General features: G+C 34.2%; 1 protein-coding gene across 9 annotated transcripts in view; it reads left to right on the top strand.

Moving 5' to 3' along the window:
• The window catches only part of LOC101686034 (WD repeat containing planar cell polarity effector), a 531,713-nt gene that overhangs the window by 213,961 nt on the left and 300,657 nt on the right, over positions 1–17,095 (top strand). For all 9 annotated transcript variants that reach the window (XR_006606054.1, XM_045077902.1, XM_045077899.1 and 6 more), the window contains 2 exons: positions 1,912–2,100; positions 5,973–6,096. Coding sequence is in view for 8 of the 9 variants with exons in the window: in XM_045077902.1 (XP_044933837.1) it covers positions 1,912–2,100; positions 5,973–6,096 (313 nt within the window). In the remaining variant the exon portion in view is untranslated. The remainder of the gene's footprint in view (positions 1–1,911; positions 2,101–5,972; positions 6,097–17,095) is intronic.

The following is a 17,095-nucleotide window of genomic DNA, read 5'->3' as shown; positions in this document are numbered from 1 at the left end:
AAAAGTAAGGTCAAATTCATTGATAGTGTTTTTCCAATATTTTCTATTTTTGCTGATTCTGTTTACCTGTTCTCTCAGTTAGGGAGAAATGCTGAAATCTCCAATTATAATTGTGGTTTTGATTCTTTCTTCTTTTAGTTCTGTCACTCTTTGCTTTATTATTTCAAACTTTGTTATTAGGTACATTTAAAGATTGTTATGATTCTTCATGAATTTTCAAAACTCTTTATTATGAAGATATAGAATTTTAGTTTAATTCATTTTTATTTCAGCATTTTAAAAAATCCTTCTGTTGTCTTTTGGCTTACATGATTTCAGAAGCAAAGTTTTCAGTTTTTCATAACTTTTTATGTGTGTCCTTTTCTTTGGCTATTTTTAAAGATTTTCTCTTTATCACCTTTTGAGCAATTTGATTATGACTATATTTTAGTCTTTTTACTTGACAGGTCAGTTCCTTCTCTTGCTAGAAGTATTGCTTAGGGTATAGATGGAGTAAACAGATTTCAGATACTTTTGATTCCCTATAAAATTCCTACACATTAGTATCTACTGCCAAAGAACCACCCTAATTTATGAGAGTTTCCAGTGCTTGATTGCAGGCTCATGAAGGCTTTTGGATAGTACATTCATTGATTCTACCAACACACACACAAAAAATAATGAGGTTTTATTGCTTAGTATAGTCAGGGCAATTCCCCAGATTCCCTATCAAGTTGAGTCCTGTCAGATATAGCACAAATTCTCATTTTGATGTGACTTGAAGTTAATATGAAGAATTTCGGCATCTTTCTTATGAACTAATATACCTTTTAAAATCCTAAGTCCTGTAACTATTCCAGTTAAATGATGATGATGATAGTAATAAAAAGAATTGCAGTAATATATTATATGCATTACAACTTACAAATAACTTCACATACATTTTTTCATTTAGCTTTATGATTATTTGTACTGAGATGAGAAGTTTTTATAGACTCAGTCTAATCAGTAAACATTGGCTGAAGAAAAGGATTTTATAGCCAGCCATTTTTGAAAGAGTTAAAAAAAAATGCTCTAAAGCCCTAATACTGTCATTTAATTGCACAAAAATCATTAGTTTATTAGTTTCAAATGAGATCAAGCCTATATAAAAATGACAAAATGAAATTAGAACAGAATGACTCACTTTTTTTGTAGTCTTGGTCCTCTAAGATTGGAATTAGATTTTCTTTCATTTTGGAAGGACAAACAAATGTGTTTATATTATACCAAGAATATTTCTAAGTAAGTATTAGCTGTGAAGAGCATCACTAGCAGGATTAATACTGAGCATTTATTACTTCAATAGAGTAGTCTTTAAATGCCAATTTAAGATAAATTAGTATGTGGTAGCTGTGAAAAAACTATTAATTGAAAGTACCCATTAATAAAAACAGACTTAAAAGTATTTATATAGTCATATTTGTCAGGATATTTGTACTTACCCACACCCACACCAAATATGTGGGGCTGACAACTAGAAACAACCTAGAACTGATAAATCTGATTGGTAAGAATTGTGTTCACATCAAAAAAATTGTCTTTAAATGTATACAACAGAGGTCTAAATAACTGATGGGAAAAATAGAGTTAACTATTGTGGTCTACCTAAACATCCTTCTCATGTTTATTCATTTTTAGTGTAAGTTTCATTATGTTGAGTACAAATTAATTAATGCTGAATGATAGGCATAAGATAGATGGAGTTGGTAGCTGGTATTCAAAATGAAGATTTAACCAAAGAATTACTATTGGCCTTGCCAATCCCACATTTCTAGCACTTATGCAAGAAATCATTACTGTTTTTTTCCTTTAAGGAAATGTTAACTCTGTTTTTGTTAGTCTACTTTTTATTTTTAGAAGAATCACTTGGTTTTACTTTTTTTGTGACAGGTATCTTCACACGAGGAAAGCTGGGCCTGACAGACATCATATTCCAGTACATTCATTGTGATGAGATCTGTAAGGCAATAAACATCCTGAGCAGTATGGACTGGGACACACTGGGCCACCAGTGTTTTATCAGCATGAGTGCCATTGTAAACCATCTTCTTAGACAAAAGCTCACTCCAGAGAGAGAAGGTCAGACATGAAATGTATTTCATAAGTTGGTTGTGTATGTATATGAAGTAGGTTTTATTGAATCAGTTATCTTTTGAGGATTTTTTGAATTATGTTATTGGAGACCAAAAGACAAAAATGTTAATGCCCTATTAAAACTGACAAGATCAGATAACCAAATAATTATATGGTACTTTACTGTATAGTATTTGTCAACATAAAGAGTAATGTGTTTGTATACCCATGTTGGAACTCACAATGCAGTCATTGTACTTTTCAGTCTAAGTTCATGTGTGCAATATGCTCAAATTTCAAACTTTAATCAAGAATTTCAGGTACTTGGGGCGCCTGGGTGGCTCAGTGGGTTAAGCCGCTGCCTTCAGCTCGGGTCATGATCTCAGGGTCCTGGGATCGAGTCCCACATCGGGCTCTCTGCTCATGGGGCCTGCTTCCCTTCCTCTCTCTGTGATCTCTTCCCTTCCTCTCTCCTACTGTGATCTCTCTCTGTCAAATAAATAAATAAAATCTTTAAAAAAAAAAAAAAAGAATTTCAGGTACTTACTAATGGTATCCAGAAAAAAAATTTTCATGTACTCTTGGGGTCTGGATGGCTCGGTTGGTTTACCATCTGACTTGATTTCAGCTCAGGTCATGATCCCTGAGTGGTGAGATGGAGGCCAGCATTAGGCTCTGCACTGAGCAGAGGCTCCTTGTCCCTCTTTCTCCCCCACTACTCCTCCCCCTGCACCTGCACATGCACTTACTCTCTCAAATAAATAAATAAATAAATCTTAAAAAAAAAAATAAAAAGGGAAAAAAGATTTACATGTATTCTCTAGGGTCTGGTAGACAAAGGCCCCCAAACAAAGTCCTTATTCTTCCTTCACTTTAGACATAAATATTTTTCTGTCCCACCCAAGTCTTTTGTCCAGAGAATAGTCCTTACCACTGATTGTGTTTGAGTGTGAGTGAGAGAGAGAGAGAGATTGAGAATTGTAACTCCAGCAGCTGTTCCTTGTTTTCATTCTAACTGGTAGTTCTGATACCCCTCTGCCTGTTTGGATTTCTCTACTTTCGAAACCTTAGTAAGTAATTCTGCCCATAGGATCTTGGATAAGACACTGTTTTCTCTCTCTCTCTCTCTCTCTTTTTTTTAAAGTAAGCTGTAGGTCCAACATGGGACTTAAACTCATGACCCTGTAATCAGAGTTGCATGCTCTACCAACTGGAGGCAGCCAGGCACCCTCAGATATGACACTGTTTAAAAAAAAGGGGGGCGATAAGGTACCACATACAATAATGAAATTCATTTTCATATTTGCCAATTATCCACTGTATGATATTTTTATTATAAGTTATTTACTTAATATAAAATGCAGCTAAATGTTCTTGCACCTGGATCTTTATTTCAAATCTTTGCAGGAAGCATTGACATTAATGATGAGAATTCCTAGCCAATGAGAAACTGTCCCTAGGTAATTTATAAGATAGAGAAAACAGGAAATATGTTAAAAGGTCTTTGCTGAAGAGCTTTTTTCCCTACTATTTTCTTTGAATGTTTATAGATTTTCTTATTCCATTTTATTACATGGTGTTTAGATAAAAATCTATAGAGAACCTTCATTGTGGTAATTTTTTTTGTTTGTTTTTTTAAGATTTTATTTATTTATTTGACAGACAGAGATCACAAGTAGGCAGAGAGGCAGGCAAAAGGAGAGGGAGGAAGTAGGCTCTCCACCCAGCAGAGAGCCTGATCCCAGGACCCTGAGATCATGACCTGAGCTGAAGGCAGAGACTTTAACCCACTGAGCCACCCAGGTGCCCCCATTGTAGTAATTTTAGAGGGCGTGTTCCTTCAGGAAGTTCACATCATGGGATTTGTCCCAACTCACAGGAGGCCCACAATAAATATTTAATGTTAATTGAATGTGCTTTTTGGAGGTAGTCCAGTCCCTCTGTGGAGGGTCCAGTATTTCTACAATGAGAAAATGCCTAGCACAGACGGTGCTTGGCCTACTGTAGGTACTCAATGAATATTAGTTAAAAATAAAAAGTATAACTTCAAAATGCTAGATATTACTGTAATATGTCTGCCTACAGAGTTACCTCAAGTATTTATATGTTATATTGGTACACTCTCAAGATTAGGTACATAGTAGGAAAAAAAAAAGGCAGAGTCCGTAAAGATAACTTGTTACGGTATACACAATCTATACAAGAGCTCCTAAATTTACAGTTGGGGAATTATAGAGAAAATAAAATACTGACTCTCCCTCAGGACACTGAGAAATTGCTAGCACATTGGTGAATTTGTGTTGTAAGAAAGATAATTAGGGAATTCACAAATGGGCATTATTAGATTCTTGCTTTAATAAAGGATATTTTCAAGGAGCTGTTCTTGGGAAGGTAGGGAAATAAAAAGTTTGTATGATACTAGGCTATTAAAATACTTGCATGATGCTGGATTATTGGAATATGTACATTTCAAGTAGATATATGCATTATTCCTCAAGTAAACTGTAAAATGCATTTCTAAAACATTCAGAATTCTTCTGTATTGAGATTTATTCTATCTGAATCTAACAAATTTGACATGGTAATTTGTTTTCCTTTTATTAGTGGAACCCACTGAGCTCTTTTATTTGTAGCTGTGTTGTGGTTATCTTTGAGATTTTCATTTCTGCCTTAAACATCAAGCTGGGCTATCTAATGAATCTATAACTGTGCTGGGAGTTATGAGTATTCCATGTAGGCTTGAACATTTCAGAAGTACATGCTGTCAAGAAAACAAGCAATGGCAAGAGGATCTGGCTTGTTTTCACAATAGCATTGCTGTATTCAATTTTAATCTAAATTGACTGCTGCTTTGAAAGAAAATACCCCTAAAGTTCATCTTAAACTGTCTAGATTTGAGATTAAAAGAAAGAAATTACTAACAGCTTAGCCAAGTCCATAGCAATTACTCTGATGAGGTATTTAATACTTTCAAACCCAAATATGCCTAAAACTAAAGAGTTTTGCTAAATAAGAAATTGTTTATTCAGTCCAGCACTAGTAGCATAAAAACCAATGGAGTCTTACTGTGAACCGTAGCATTCTCCTACAACTTTCACCATTACTATAATTATTTAACTTCTAGGTATTTCTGGGAGAAAACACACCAAATGCATGGCTTGGTAAAATTATGAAGTAGGCAGAATGTGCCTTTTTCTCCCAATCTCTAGCCCTCTGGTTTATCAAAACTTGCTCTCCAATCCTTTTTTTTCTAGAAAGGTGTTAGTTGAACTAATCCAAGAGCGGATTAGCATGTCATCCCTCCCAGGGGTATTAGCTTTCACACGTGGACAAAAACAGCAATCTTGTTTTTTAGGATGAGATTTAGGGAAAGTATGGGGACTTTCACTGTTTCTTTAAAATTGTCTTAGAAAGATATTATTACTCCAATAGGGCTATTTTCATTTATATTATTTTTAAAACACTTCTAATACTTATTTCAATTCCCAATGCAAAAAAGTTTGTTTTCTCCTTTCAGTTAAAGAGAATAAATGTTGAGCACACTGTGAATTGATTTTACTGGAAATACTAGTTCAAACTGTGTTACTTTGATGAGTCACTGTTTTAATTATCCATTTGTGGTGAGAGGTTGATTCATTATGGATTTCTTCAGTTTTGACAGCTTTTTGTTGCTCAGAGTCATTGTCAGCTTTGCCTCAAGTGAAAGTTTATACACAGGTTTGTTTTTGTACCAGCTGTCATATTTTAATTTCATCTTTCCTGCAACAAGCTCACATTTCATCCAAGTTTGCAAAACCTGACTGACTGCAAACATGAGTATTCTGTTGTAATTGAAGGAGTTTCACTTGTTTTAGTGCTGCTATGTTTGAATTCCGCAGCACAGCTTGAGGCAAGCCTTGGAACCTTTTATGCTCCAACAAGACCACTCCTGGATACAACTATATTGGAATATAGAGACGAAATCAGCAAATATGCAAGAAGATTCTTTCATCACTTGCTCAGGTGAACAGTATCTTGGAATTGATGAGTGTCAGACTAATTACCTATTTAATGAGCCATTTTCTTTAATTAGAATATTCCATAATTAGGCTGTTTTCTAATAGTCCATTCCTAAGAAAAAAAACAAATCTCCTTTTGATATTCTTTAATTTCTTCTTGTTTTCCTTTTAAGGAATATATTTGAATATTGTTTAGGGCTTTTATATCATCAGTACATTTGAATATAACTTCCCCTTTAATATGAAAGCAAATAGTACTAATTATGTATATTCAATTTTGGAGAGGGGTAAGTCAGTTTTAAAATATTCATTGTGCTCTTAGCACTAGAGAAATGTTTTAGTTTTAAATGAAAATAAAAATATAAATGTACTATAAAGCTCTGAGATAGTCATTGGTTTGCTTTACTTTCAGAATTACGAAAGAAAGATTTGTCCATTGTCCTCTCATATAATGTGGCAATTTCCTAATCCCACTGTGCCTCATTTTCACTAAAGGGTATAATAGATTTCTTTACTCTTAGGGATTTTATGAAAAATTAGATAATAATGTCAAATCACTCTGAGAAAAAGACTGTATAAGTTGAAGGACAAGTACATAGCATATTCCATATAATAAAGTTCAAAAAGCAGGTGGATGGATGGATAGATGGAAAGAGAATTGATGGATATAGATAGATGATGACTAGATAGTTTAAGGATACATATAAATGTGTCAATGCTATAAATAAAATCAAAGAAGTGATTAGCACAAAATTTAGGATAATATAGGGTAAATTAAGAGAAATCTAGAAATTGGCACATGGGAGCCTCCAAAGTATTAGTAATGTTTCATTTTTTTAACATGAGCCAAATATATAACAGGGCCCATTAAAATTATTATTCTTTTAATTGAATATATATTGTATACTTTTATATATGATGTATTTTATAACAGGAGGTAATAGAATTAACTTCATATTCCAAAAGGAAATACTACTTTGAGTTGAATATTGATTTTATTTATAATCTGTTATACTTCTTTTTAACTCTTTCAAGCAAATTTATGTATAGTGTCTTCTTTTTTTCTCAGAACAACCCTGTAAAGAGTATATTATCATTTGACAAATAAACTATTTATTAAGTGGCGCTTTAATCTCTACCCAATAGGGAAGCCTTTGGAAAGGGAAGTCTTTGTGGAAGCTGAGAAATGTTAATATATTGCTTGAATCACAATCTGTGATTGAATCTTGCCTTTTCATCTGAATGACTTTAACATATTTCAAGAGACTCTTCATCCTGAATGAAGCAGTCTTCTACATGTGAACATATGCCAAAAATATTGGGACCGATGTCACATTTATTTGGACGTAGGGCTTTGTTCTTTGCTCTGACTATATTTTGTTTGCCTTGTTTCTGGAGAAAACTAATGAATTCACCTCCTCCCTGAAGACCCCCAAAAGTTTGATTTAAATGAAACAGATGTTTTGGAGGCATATTTTTGGTGGCCTCACTATGTCTGGCTTTTCTGACTTTATGCAGTGGTTTAGTTGTGCATGAGCCTTACATTTCACAATGCTGGGCCCTAGCATGCTCATATCCTGCTGATGTTCAGACATTTTACTAATGTGCAATTTTTTGTTCATTGATTTTTCCTTAGGTGCAGTATTCAAACTAATTTTTGGATGTATTTTGATGAGGTGACTATTGTTACTGTTGTTGCCATTATTATTACACTCTAGCTTTGTGTGGTTATACTTGGAATTGAATGTTTTTCCTTGGGGTATACTACATTTTTCACATTTTCTTTTTTGCATGCTTTGCAGTTGTTTCAGTTATAATGAGTGTTTATTAGTTCTTTTGACAGTAGGCTATGTATGACATAATGAAGAAAGAAGAGTAAGTTTATAAGAAATTAAATGAAACAGCTTAAATTATAATTATTTTTTTGTTGTTGTTTAATCTGCTGCCAAGAAGTTCTCCTACTTAGGGGAAGAGAAACAGGCCAAATACTTTTTTGTATTTGCAGAGTGCTAGAATTACATTATAACCTGTACCTTGTCTAGCCAGTATATTAATACTCTAAAAAAAAGTTACTAGGTAATGGAGTAAATCCTAAACAGTAAAGACCATCATAAAGAATTTTAAAGATGAAGAGAAGGAGCACCGTGGAGAGTAGAGATGTACCTAAGGTCACTATTTGGTAAAGCTGAGGACTGAGATTGCCTGAGTCCAGATTAGGCTCTTTAGATAAGGAATAAAATATTACACTGATTTTAATTTCATACAGCATGTAAAATGTGAGGTCATAGTACGAATCTGTGATAATTAACAATTATCTATGTGCATTATTAAAATATTTTTGCTCATAATTTTGTTTTTATCTTGACATTAGAGGAAGACTATGGATCTTTTTGTCTTTAAGCTAGTTAAAAAATTATCTTGATAGGATTCCTCCAGATCCAAAGAAATCTAAACTTTAAAACTTATTTCTCGTGTCCTTTCTTAACAGCTTTTTATATGTGTTCAAAATGATAAATTTTCATAAAGAAATGCTTTCTGTATGTGTAAATCATTGCTCCTAACATTGAAGATAGAAAGCAGGGGTATAGTATTAATATATATGATAGCTAAATAAAATGTTTATGATAGTAAAATTTTAAACAGGTGATGCAGTCTAATTCATAAAATCGTTAAGCTGGATACTTAATCTATAGAAGGTGTCTAGAAAAAAATTCATTGTGTTTTCCTTTACTCTCATATTCATACTTCTGATACCAGATGTGTGGGTGTTTTTTTTTCCCTCACACTGACCAATTCTCAGACATCTGCTAAGTGTCCTACAATTCAATTCAGTTCTGACACTAACCAGAGTTAAGCACAGACCACATGTAAATGGATCAGTCCCAGAGTAGTGTCCCTATGTCAGCTGCCATTTCCAAGTAGGAAGACCCCAGGTTACCCACAACTTCTGTCCAACTGGGCTACCAGTTAGAGTTTCCTGCTACCCCTTACTCAGGTTCACAGAACCCAGGAGAGCAGTTTACTTACTATTGCTGGTATTTTAAAGAATATGTTAAAGGATGCAAGTGAACAGCCAGATGAAGAGATGCATAAGGCAAGTTATATGGGGAAGGATGTAAAGCCTCATTCCCTTTCCAGGAATGCTACCCTCTAAGCACCTCCACATGTTCACCAAGTTTAGAAACTCTTTCATCCCAGTCCTTTTGGATATTTATTCAGGCTTCATTAGATAGGCATGATTGATTAAATTATTGGCCATGGTAATAATTCAACCTCCAACCCTTCTCCCCAGCCCTAGATATGGGGTTGAGGCTGAAATTTCCAATCGTCTAATCTAGTGCTTGTCTCCACTGGCAACCAGCCCCTAGCCTAGAGGCTTTCACAGTCTTCTCTGTAACACAAACTCAAGTGTGGCTAAAAGGGGCTTGTTATGTATAACAAAAGATTCTCTTTTCAGTTAGGAAGTTCCAAGGATTTTAGGAACTCTGTGCCAGGAATGGGACAAAGACCAAATACATGTTTCTTATTATAAATGGCAATATCACTGCCTAAGGCAAATTCAGCTGCCTAAGTTAAGTTCAGAAGTTGGTTGTTCACTTCTTTGTCTTCATGAACTACTGAAGAGGAAAGTGTTAAAAAGGAAGAGCTTTTCATTATAAATAAATAGAAACTATAATAGGAACTCCCCAGATATTGATGAAATAAAAAGGTAAACATTTCAAATGAATGTGCCACATATGAAGCTTATTTTCCCAATGTGGAAGTATATTATAAAGGATTAAAATTAATTTATTCTACTGATTTCCCTTCATAACTATAAGACTATTATTTTCTGACTCAAATGGTATTAGGTGATTATGGCACAGAGTCATGCTTTTCAGTTCTTAAAAAATAGTCAACAAAATGTTGGGAAAGGGGGATTTATTGCCTAGAAATAAAAATATTATATTTGTGAAATTTTTGAGGTAGACTTTATTAATGTCTGTATTTCCTTTACACATCAACAAAAAGTAAGATGAATTGGTAGGAAGGGAGATGGATAGATATGTGATAAAACAATATTGTAAAATGATGATAGAATCTAGGTGTTAAATATATTCTTTCAACTTTCCTAGATATTTGAAAATTTTTATAATAAGGTGTTGAAGGGAAATATACATTATGTTAGAGTCAATATTTATACTTAGAGTTCAGGAAAAAAGGGTAGTGTTTTGGAAATTATTCTTAGCTTTTTTTTTTTTTTTTGCTTTTTTTTTATTCTTAGCTTTTGAAATGGTTCTTAACTTACATGATAAATATATATGATAGACAAAAAATCATTTGGGACTAAAAAATTTGTTAACCAATTTGATTTCTAAATGGCTTTTTCAGTTACATTTTTCACTAATGGAGCATACACAGTAAGTAAAACCATTATATGAAATCAGTTCAAAGACTATGAATATCAAAACAGTTACCTAAGAATATTTAGGGACTAAGACAGAATATTTGCAGAGAAAAACTTCCTGGTGAGATCATCTGACAATGCTGGATAATATATTTAAAATATTTGCTTAAAGCAAGGTTGAGCTGGCAGGAAACGAAGGGAAACACTCAGAGTTTGAAATGACAAGGATGCTTGATTCCACAAGAGTAAGTTTGCCTTGAGGGCATGTGCTGGCACCTGGCAGGGAGGACCTTGGTTTACAAAGGCTGTATACTTAAAGTGTTGGGAAAAAAGCCTAGGCTTTGTCAAGGGCTCAAGAAGAGTGGGAGATGGGATCCAAGATGCCCACATCAGTCTAGTACCATTGAAGGATAGCATCTTCTCTAAACTCTAAGAGAAGAATGTATGAACAGCAAGAAGAAATGGTGGGCCAAAAAGAATATTAAACTTGTGGGAACACAAAAATCGATAGTATGGAACAAATACCCATGTCTAATTCAAGGGTTTAAAATTAAGATAAAGATAATGATTAAAAAAAAAACCCAATGAAAATAATAATAATAATAATAATGTGATAGGGGAATTTTTTTTAGAAAAACGAATGAAGTTAAAGCATTCTCTGGTCTTTATACTTTTTAAGAGGAAGATAAAGATACTGATTAATACTAGAATTTATTAAGTAAAATACATAAGGTAGAATTTCTAGGGTAATCACTAAAAAAATAGAGTACATAATTTTCAAACAAATATAGTAAAAATGTTGGATGAGAAAAAATTCATCCCAAAAGAAGGCAAGAACTGGGGGAGGGTACAACATATACAGGGAAGAAACATTTACAAAAAAAGAAAACAGAAAACAGACAATGAGGTTGTAGAAATCAGTTTTTAAAATCAGTAATCATTATCAATGTAACTGATCTAAATTTTTCTTTTTTTTAATTTTTTTTTTAAGATTTTTATTTATTTATTTGACAGAGATCACAAGTAGGCAGAGAGGCAGGCAGAGAGAGAGGAAGGGAAGCAGGTTTCCTGCGGGGGCTCGATCCCAGGACTCTGGGATCATGACCTGAGCCGAAGGCAGAGGCTTTAACCCACTGAGCCACCCAGGTGCCCCTCTAAATTTTTGATTTGCAAAAATGGTTGAAACATTTTTCTTGTAAGTTTTTACAAGAGACACATAAAACAAGTTTAAAAACTAGAGAATGGGAAAAATGTGTACTAGGTATAGCCAAAAAAGAGCTAGTAATGTTATAGAAATAGTCTTCAGAGCAAAATTATTGGTAGGGATTACTAGAGATCAATATCGGCAGAAAAACTGTTTATCGATTCTTATTCAGGAAGATAAAACAATTCTAAATGTATAAAACATAGGTTAAATACAGATGAAATAAATTGATAAATCCACTGTTACAGTTGCAGATTTTAATTACTTTCATGTGGTAATTGATAGATTAAGCAAATAAAATAATCAGTAAGGAAATACAAGATTAGAACAATATAATTAAAAGCTTGATTTAATGGGCATATATAAAGTACTGTATACAGTATACAACATTGGAGACTATACTTTTCTCAGGAACAAAGAAAAACATTTTTAAAATTGACCACGTCGTAGGCCATAAATCCTTAAAAATTTCAAAGGATTAGTTAGTTGTCTTTACTCAGTAATTAATTACTGAGTGCCACATGCCAGCACTATTGTTAGAACTAGGACTATAGCAAAGAACAAAACAGACACACATATACAAATCTATGGCATCATTAAGTTTACATTATAGTGAAAGAAACAATATGTAAATAAGTAGGTAAAATATATAGTATATTAGATAATGATATGTTCCACAAAGATGAACAAAGCAGAGACAGTGGTTAGGGAAATATTGAATGGTGGAGTGAGTGGACTGCAGTTTAAATAAAGTTGTCAGGGAAGGCCTCCCTAAGAAGGTGAGCTAGAAGTTAAATCCCAGCTGTTTCACTGAAGCAGTAAACAGAATGGCAGAATAATAAGAGAATGGGTCAGAAAGGTAGGAAGTGGCTTGGTGATCTAGGATTTTGTTGCCTGTCATAAGGAGTTGAGATTTTTCTCTTGAATAGTAGGGAAAGTCAGTAGATGACTTGGAATCAATGAGTGAATAAGTCCCTCAGATGGTCAGGAATAGACTTTTGAAGGATAAGGGCATTTGGGAGTCTACTGAAATAACTAAGTGAGAAATAGTGACCATTCAGAGCAGGTAGGCAGCAAAAGGGATGAGGACAGTGGTTGGATTTTGGATATATTGAAAGTTTTGCTGACAGCATTTGCTGATAGACTGGATGAAGAATATGATAGAAAGAGAAGTCAAAGATGACATCAAATGTTTGGACTAGAGCTTGAAATGGAGTTCCATTGACAAGACTGGCAAAACCACAGAAAGAATAGGTGTGTGGGAAAACAACCTGAGATTAGTTTTGGACATGTTGAGTTTGAGTGAGTAATTCAGAGGTGAGTTCTGAAGCAGTTATAAAGGGAAATACATAGGTTTAACTGTTAATGATGAAAAGAAGAAAAACTGAAAGAGCTATGCAATTTAAGAAATTTTTAAAGTATCAGTAAAATACCCTCAAAGAAAGTGGAAAAGGAAATAATAAAAAGTTCAGAAATTAAGTAACAAAGAAGGCAGTAAGAGGATTAATAAAGCTAAGCATTTGTTTTTTGACAAGATTAGTAAAATAGAAAAGTAATGAACAGTATTAGGAATATAAAAGGGAGCTAATGATAGACATACCAGAGGATTTTAAATATTGAAATAATCCTGTTTACTATGAACAACTTCATTACAAAAATCTTGAAAAATTAGAAGATAGGGAAATTTTTTTAGAAATATAAAAATAACCAAAACTAACTAAAAAAGAAATAGAAGATCTGAAATAGCTCTATAACCTCTAAAAAATTAAATTAGTAATTAACATTTTTCCCATGAAGTAAGCTACAGTCCCAAGATATATGTATTTTTAAGATTTTATTTATTTAATAGAGACATCAAGAGAGGGAATACAAGCAGGGGGAGTGAGAGGGAGAAGCAGGCTTCCCACTGAGCAGGGGGCCTGATGTGGGGCTCCATCCCAGGACCCTGGGATCATAACCTTGAGCAGAAGGCAGACGCTTAACAAGTGAGCCACCCAAGTGCCCCTCCAAGATAATTTTTTATATGCAGTTCCATCACTATACTCATACAATTTTTTTCCGTTGTTTTTCTTTAAGTCTTTTTTCAGATGCCTATTTAGTTACATAGTTGTAATTATTGAGTACATGAAATTTTAATAGAAAAGAATCCCAGGAGGGTTGATTCACTATAATGACATTCCAAGAGACTTTTACTCTTTGATATGGTACTCAGATTTAAAACATTTATTGTGGCCTTTAGAAAGTGGCCGACACACGTGAACAGATTTTTTTTTTTTATTAAAGAAAAAGATGAAAGAACAAGAAGGGAAAATAAGCAGAAGGGAACAACAGTAAAACCTCAAGCCCTTTAACTAAGACTACCTAGAAAGATGTGCTTTTATACCTGAAGGAGCTGGTTTTCATGTGGGCCCAGTTAGGACTGGTTGGGAAGGAAAATTCTGGGTATTTGGATTTCTGCCAAGGGGTGAGGGGCCTCTACCATAATGGCAATTTGAAAAAGTTTATGATCCTAATTAGTAAACTAGGATACTAAACAAAATTGGCAGAGTATAGGTAAAAATAAATTGAGGGTCATTTCATGAACAAATTTTATATACTTGGCTCTTCCTTAATGTTCCCCTTCTGTAGTTAGTCAGAGGTATGGCCCAAACATTCAAACCGCATTTTGTTTGGCAATCTGGCATTCCTTACAGCATTACTTCTGTGTATGTAACTATACCAGTGAAGTAAGTCCTTACATTTTGTTTTTGTTGCTCATATTCTCCCTCAGATATTGTATCTAAAAATTAAAAGGGGTAAAAGCTGCATTGTTAAAGAAAACCATGATTCTTTGGAAAGTTATGATAATAACCGTTCTGTGTGTGTGTGTTTTTTTTTAAGATTTTATTTATTTATTTAACAGATACAGATCACGAGTCGGCAGAGAGGCAGGCAGAGAGAGAGAGAGAGGAGGAAGTATCCTCCCTGCTGAGCAAAGAGCCTTACACAGGGCTCGATCCCAGGACCCTGGAACCATGGTCTGAGCCGAAGGCAGAGGTTCTAACCCACTGAGCAACCCAGTCACCCCAATAACCATTCTGTCTTACTAGAATTACTGTATTGGCCTTAGGGAACTCTCTTTTGTCCAGTGTGAGAGAAATAGATTGGAGTCATTCTAGGGGTCGAGCTAAAAGTGGGGATGGTCTGCGTATTAGGCATCAAATTGAATGGATGAATCTTAAGACTTTTATTAGTTATTATTCATTAGTTATCTTTTCATCTGTGATGTACAAAATTTGTTTTCCACCGAAATTCCAGTTGAGTTGTCTTTTGGGGACTGTTTGCCACTGTCAGTTTCTCTTGCATTCAACTCCCCACTGTTTTCTCTGGTACCTTTATTCAATGAATGATATTCTAGGACCTGGGTAAAAGGCTCTGTTTATGAGTGAGTGAATTGTGTCTGCAAACCTGACTTTTTTAAAAAATATTTTATTTATTTATTTAAGAGAGAGACAGTGAGAGAGAGCATGAGCGAGGAGACAGAGGGAGAAGCAGACTCCCCATGGAGCTGGGAGTGTGATGCGGTACTCAATCCTGGGACTCCAGGATCATGACCTGAGCTGAAGGCATTCGCTCAACCAACTGAGCCACCCAGGTGCCCCAAATCTGACTTTTTTTTTTTTTTTTAAGAGAGATTGAGAAAGAGAGAGAGTAGAATGGGAGGGGCAGAAAGGAAGGGAGAATCTTAAGCAAAGAGCCTGACTTGGGACTTGATCTCAACCCTAAAATCATGACCTGAGCCAAAAGAAGAGTTGGATGTTCAACCAACTGATTCACCCAAGAACCCCCTAATCAGGGCATTTGTTGACTTCACATGCTAAACTGGCCCCAGCTGATGGCCTCCTCATACTTCTTGTCATGAAGTCTTAATCTCTTTCATTTGGCAATGATGGATTAAAAGACTCTAGGACGTGTTCACATTCCTTGTATTAAACTGACTTTTAGGTACTTTTGAGTATACCCCCTAGCAGCAATTGGTATGTACTAGAGATGACTATGGACACTTCTTTTACAAAGTTACAGCTGTATTAAAGCTGAAGGATGAGGATAGCCTTTACCAATGTGGTAAAAATCAAAGATATCTTACTATGTGGTGAAGGACATGCACAGTATGTGCAAACTGTAGCTAGTAAGAGAGAGAGAGTGATTCTTGGCTATTGACACTCTTGAATGCTTTGTGAAGTCTAGGAGAAATTCTGCTTTGATATTCTACCTTGTTCAGTTCTGAAGGGAAACATTCAGAGAAAATACAACCAACAGTTTATTAGACAGATGTTACTACATTTGCAGATCTCATGGCTCAAGAAAAGACCATGACATATAATGAATGAACATTAATAAGTAAATTTCAGAATATGTCTACCTTTACATAAAATATATTTGCTTCCTTTGTGTTTGATAAAGTGTAGTCACAACCTTAATAATTCTTCATCCTTTTATTGTATATTTAAACTTCATAAAACTCAAAAAACTATGAACAGATGATGTAACTTTATTTCTGATTATAGTAAGTACTCTCACCCATCTGTCTCCTTCTGGAGGAAACAAGATAAGTACCATTCTGTTCCTAGTTTTTGAATTCTCTCCTCTTCCCATTCCTTTCCTACTGATAACCATGTTCAAATAATAGTACTCTGCTTGCTATATATTCTGATCCTTATTATCTATCTCATTACATTTGCTAGAAGGAGAAACTTAAGTTTTGTCAGTACCTGTAGAACTAAGGAGTGTCTGTCTAAATTTTGGGGAGGTAACAAATATTAGCTTTCCTTAGAAAACTAACATGTGGCCCTCAGCATTGTTGAAGTGGTTGGAAAAGAGACATTACTTTGGAAAAATCTTTAATGGGCACTCTGATCACATGTCGTTACTACTATTATGCAAGGATATGTATTTGTCTTTAGTTCGTAGGTTTTATAAATAAATGTTGTTTAACCCTAAATCCCTTCCATTAATTCAACTTTTCCTGATCCAGAGAACTGTGTGTTGTCAATATAGTTTTTAGAACACTAAGCTACATTTTTTCAAAAATAAAAATAGCTTTCTGACTGCAAAAGTAACATTTTTTTTCTCAATATCATTTCCGTTTTTGCATGTCAATAAATATAGATTCACATCTTGCATTATAAGGATGCATCACCATAATTGATTCAACCTATCTATGGACATGGATTATTTCTAATGTTTTGCTGCTATAAACAATGCTATAATCATCATATTCACACACACACACACACACACACACACACACATACCTTTGTGCATTTATCTGATTATTTCCTAAGAATAAGTTCCTAATAGTGGAATTACTGAGTCAGAAGTTATTCTTGATATAGTCAAATATTCCCCTCACCTTTTTGTGAAATTATTTAT

This window comes from Mustela putorius, unplaced genomic scaffold, assembly GCF_011764305.1.
Source record: "Mustela putorius furo isolate JIRA1106 unplaced genomic scaffold, ASM1176430v1.1 tig00000224_pilon_pilon_pilon, whole genome shotgun sequence".
Taxonomy (NCBI): Eukaryota; Metazoa; Chordata; class Mammalia; order Carnivora; family Mustelidae; genus Mustela; species Mustela putorius.
Note: the sequence above shows the minus strand (reverse complement) of the source record. Positions and strands in the feature narration are given on the sequence as shown.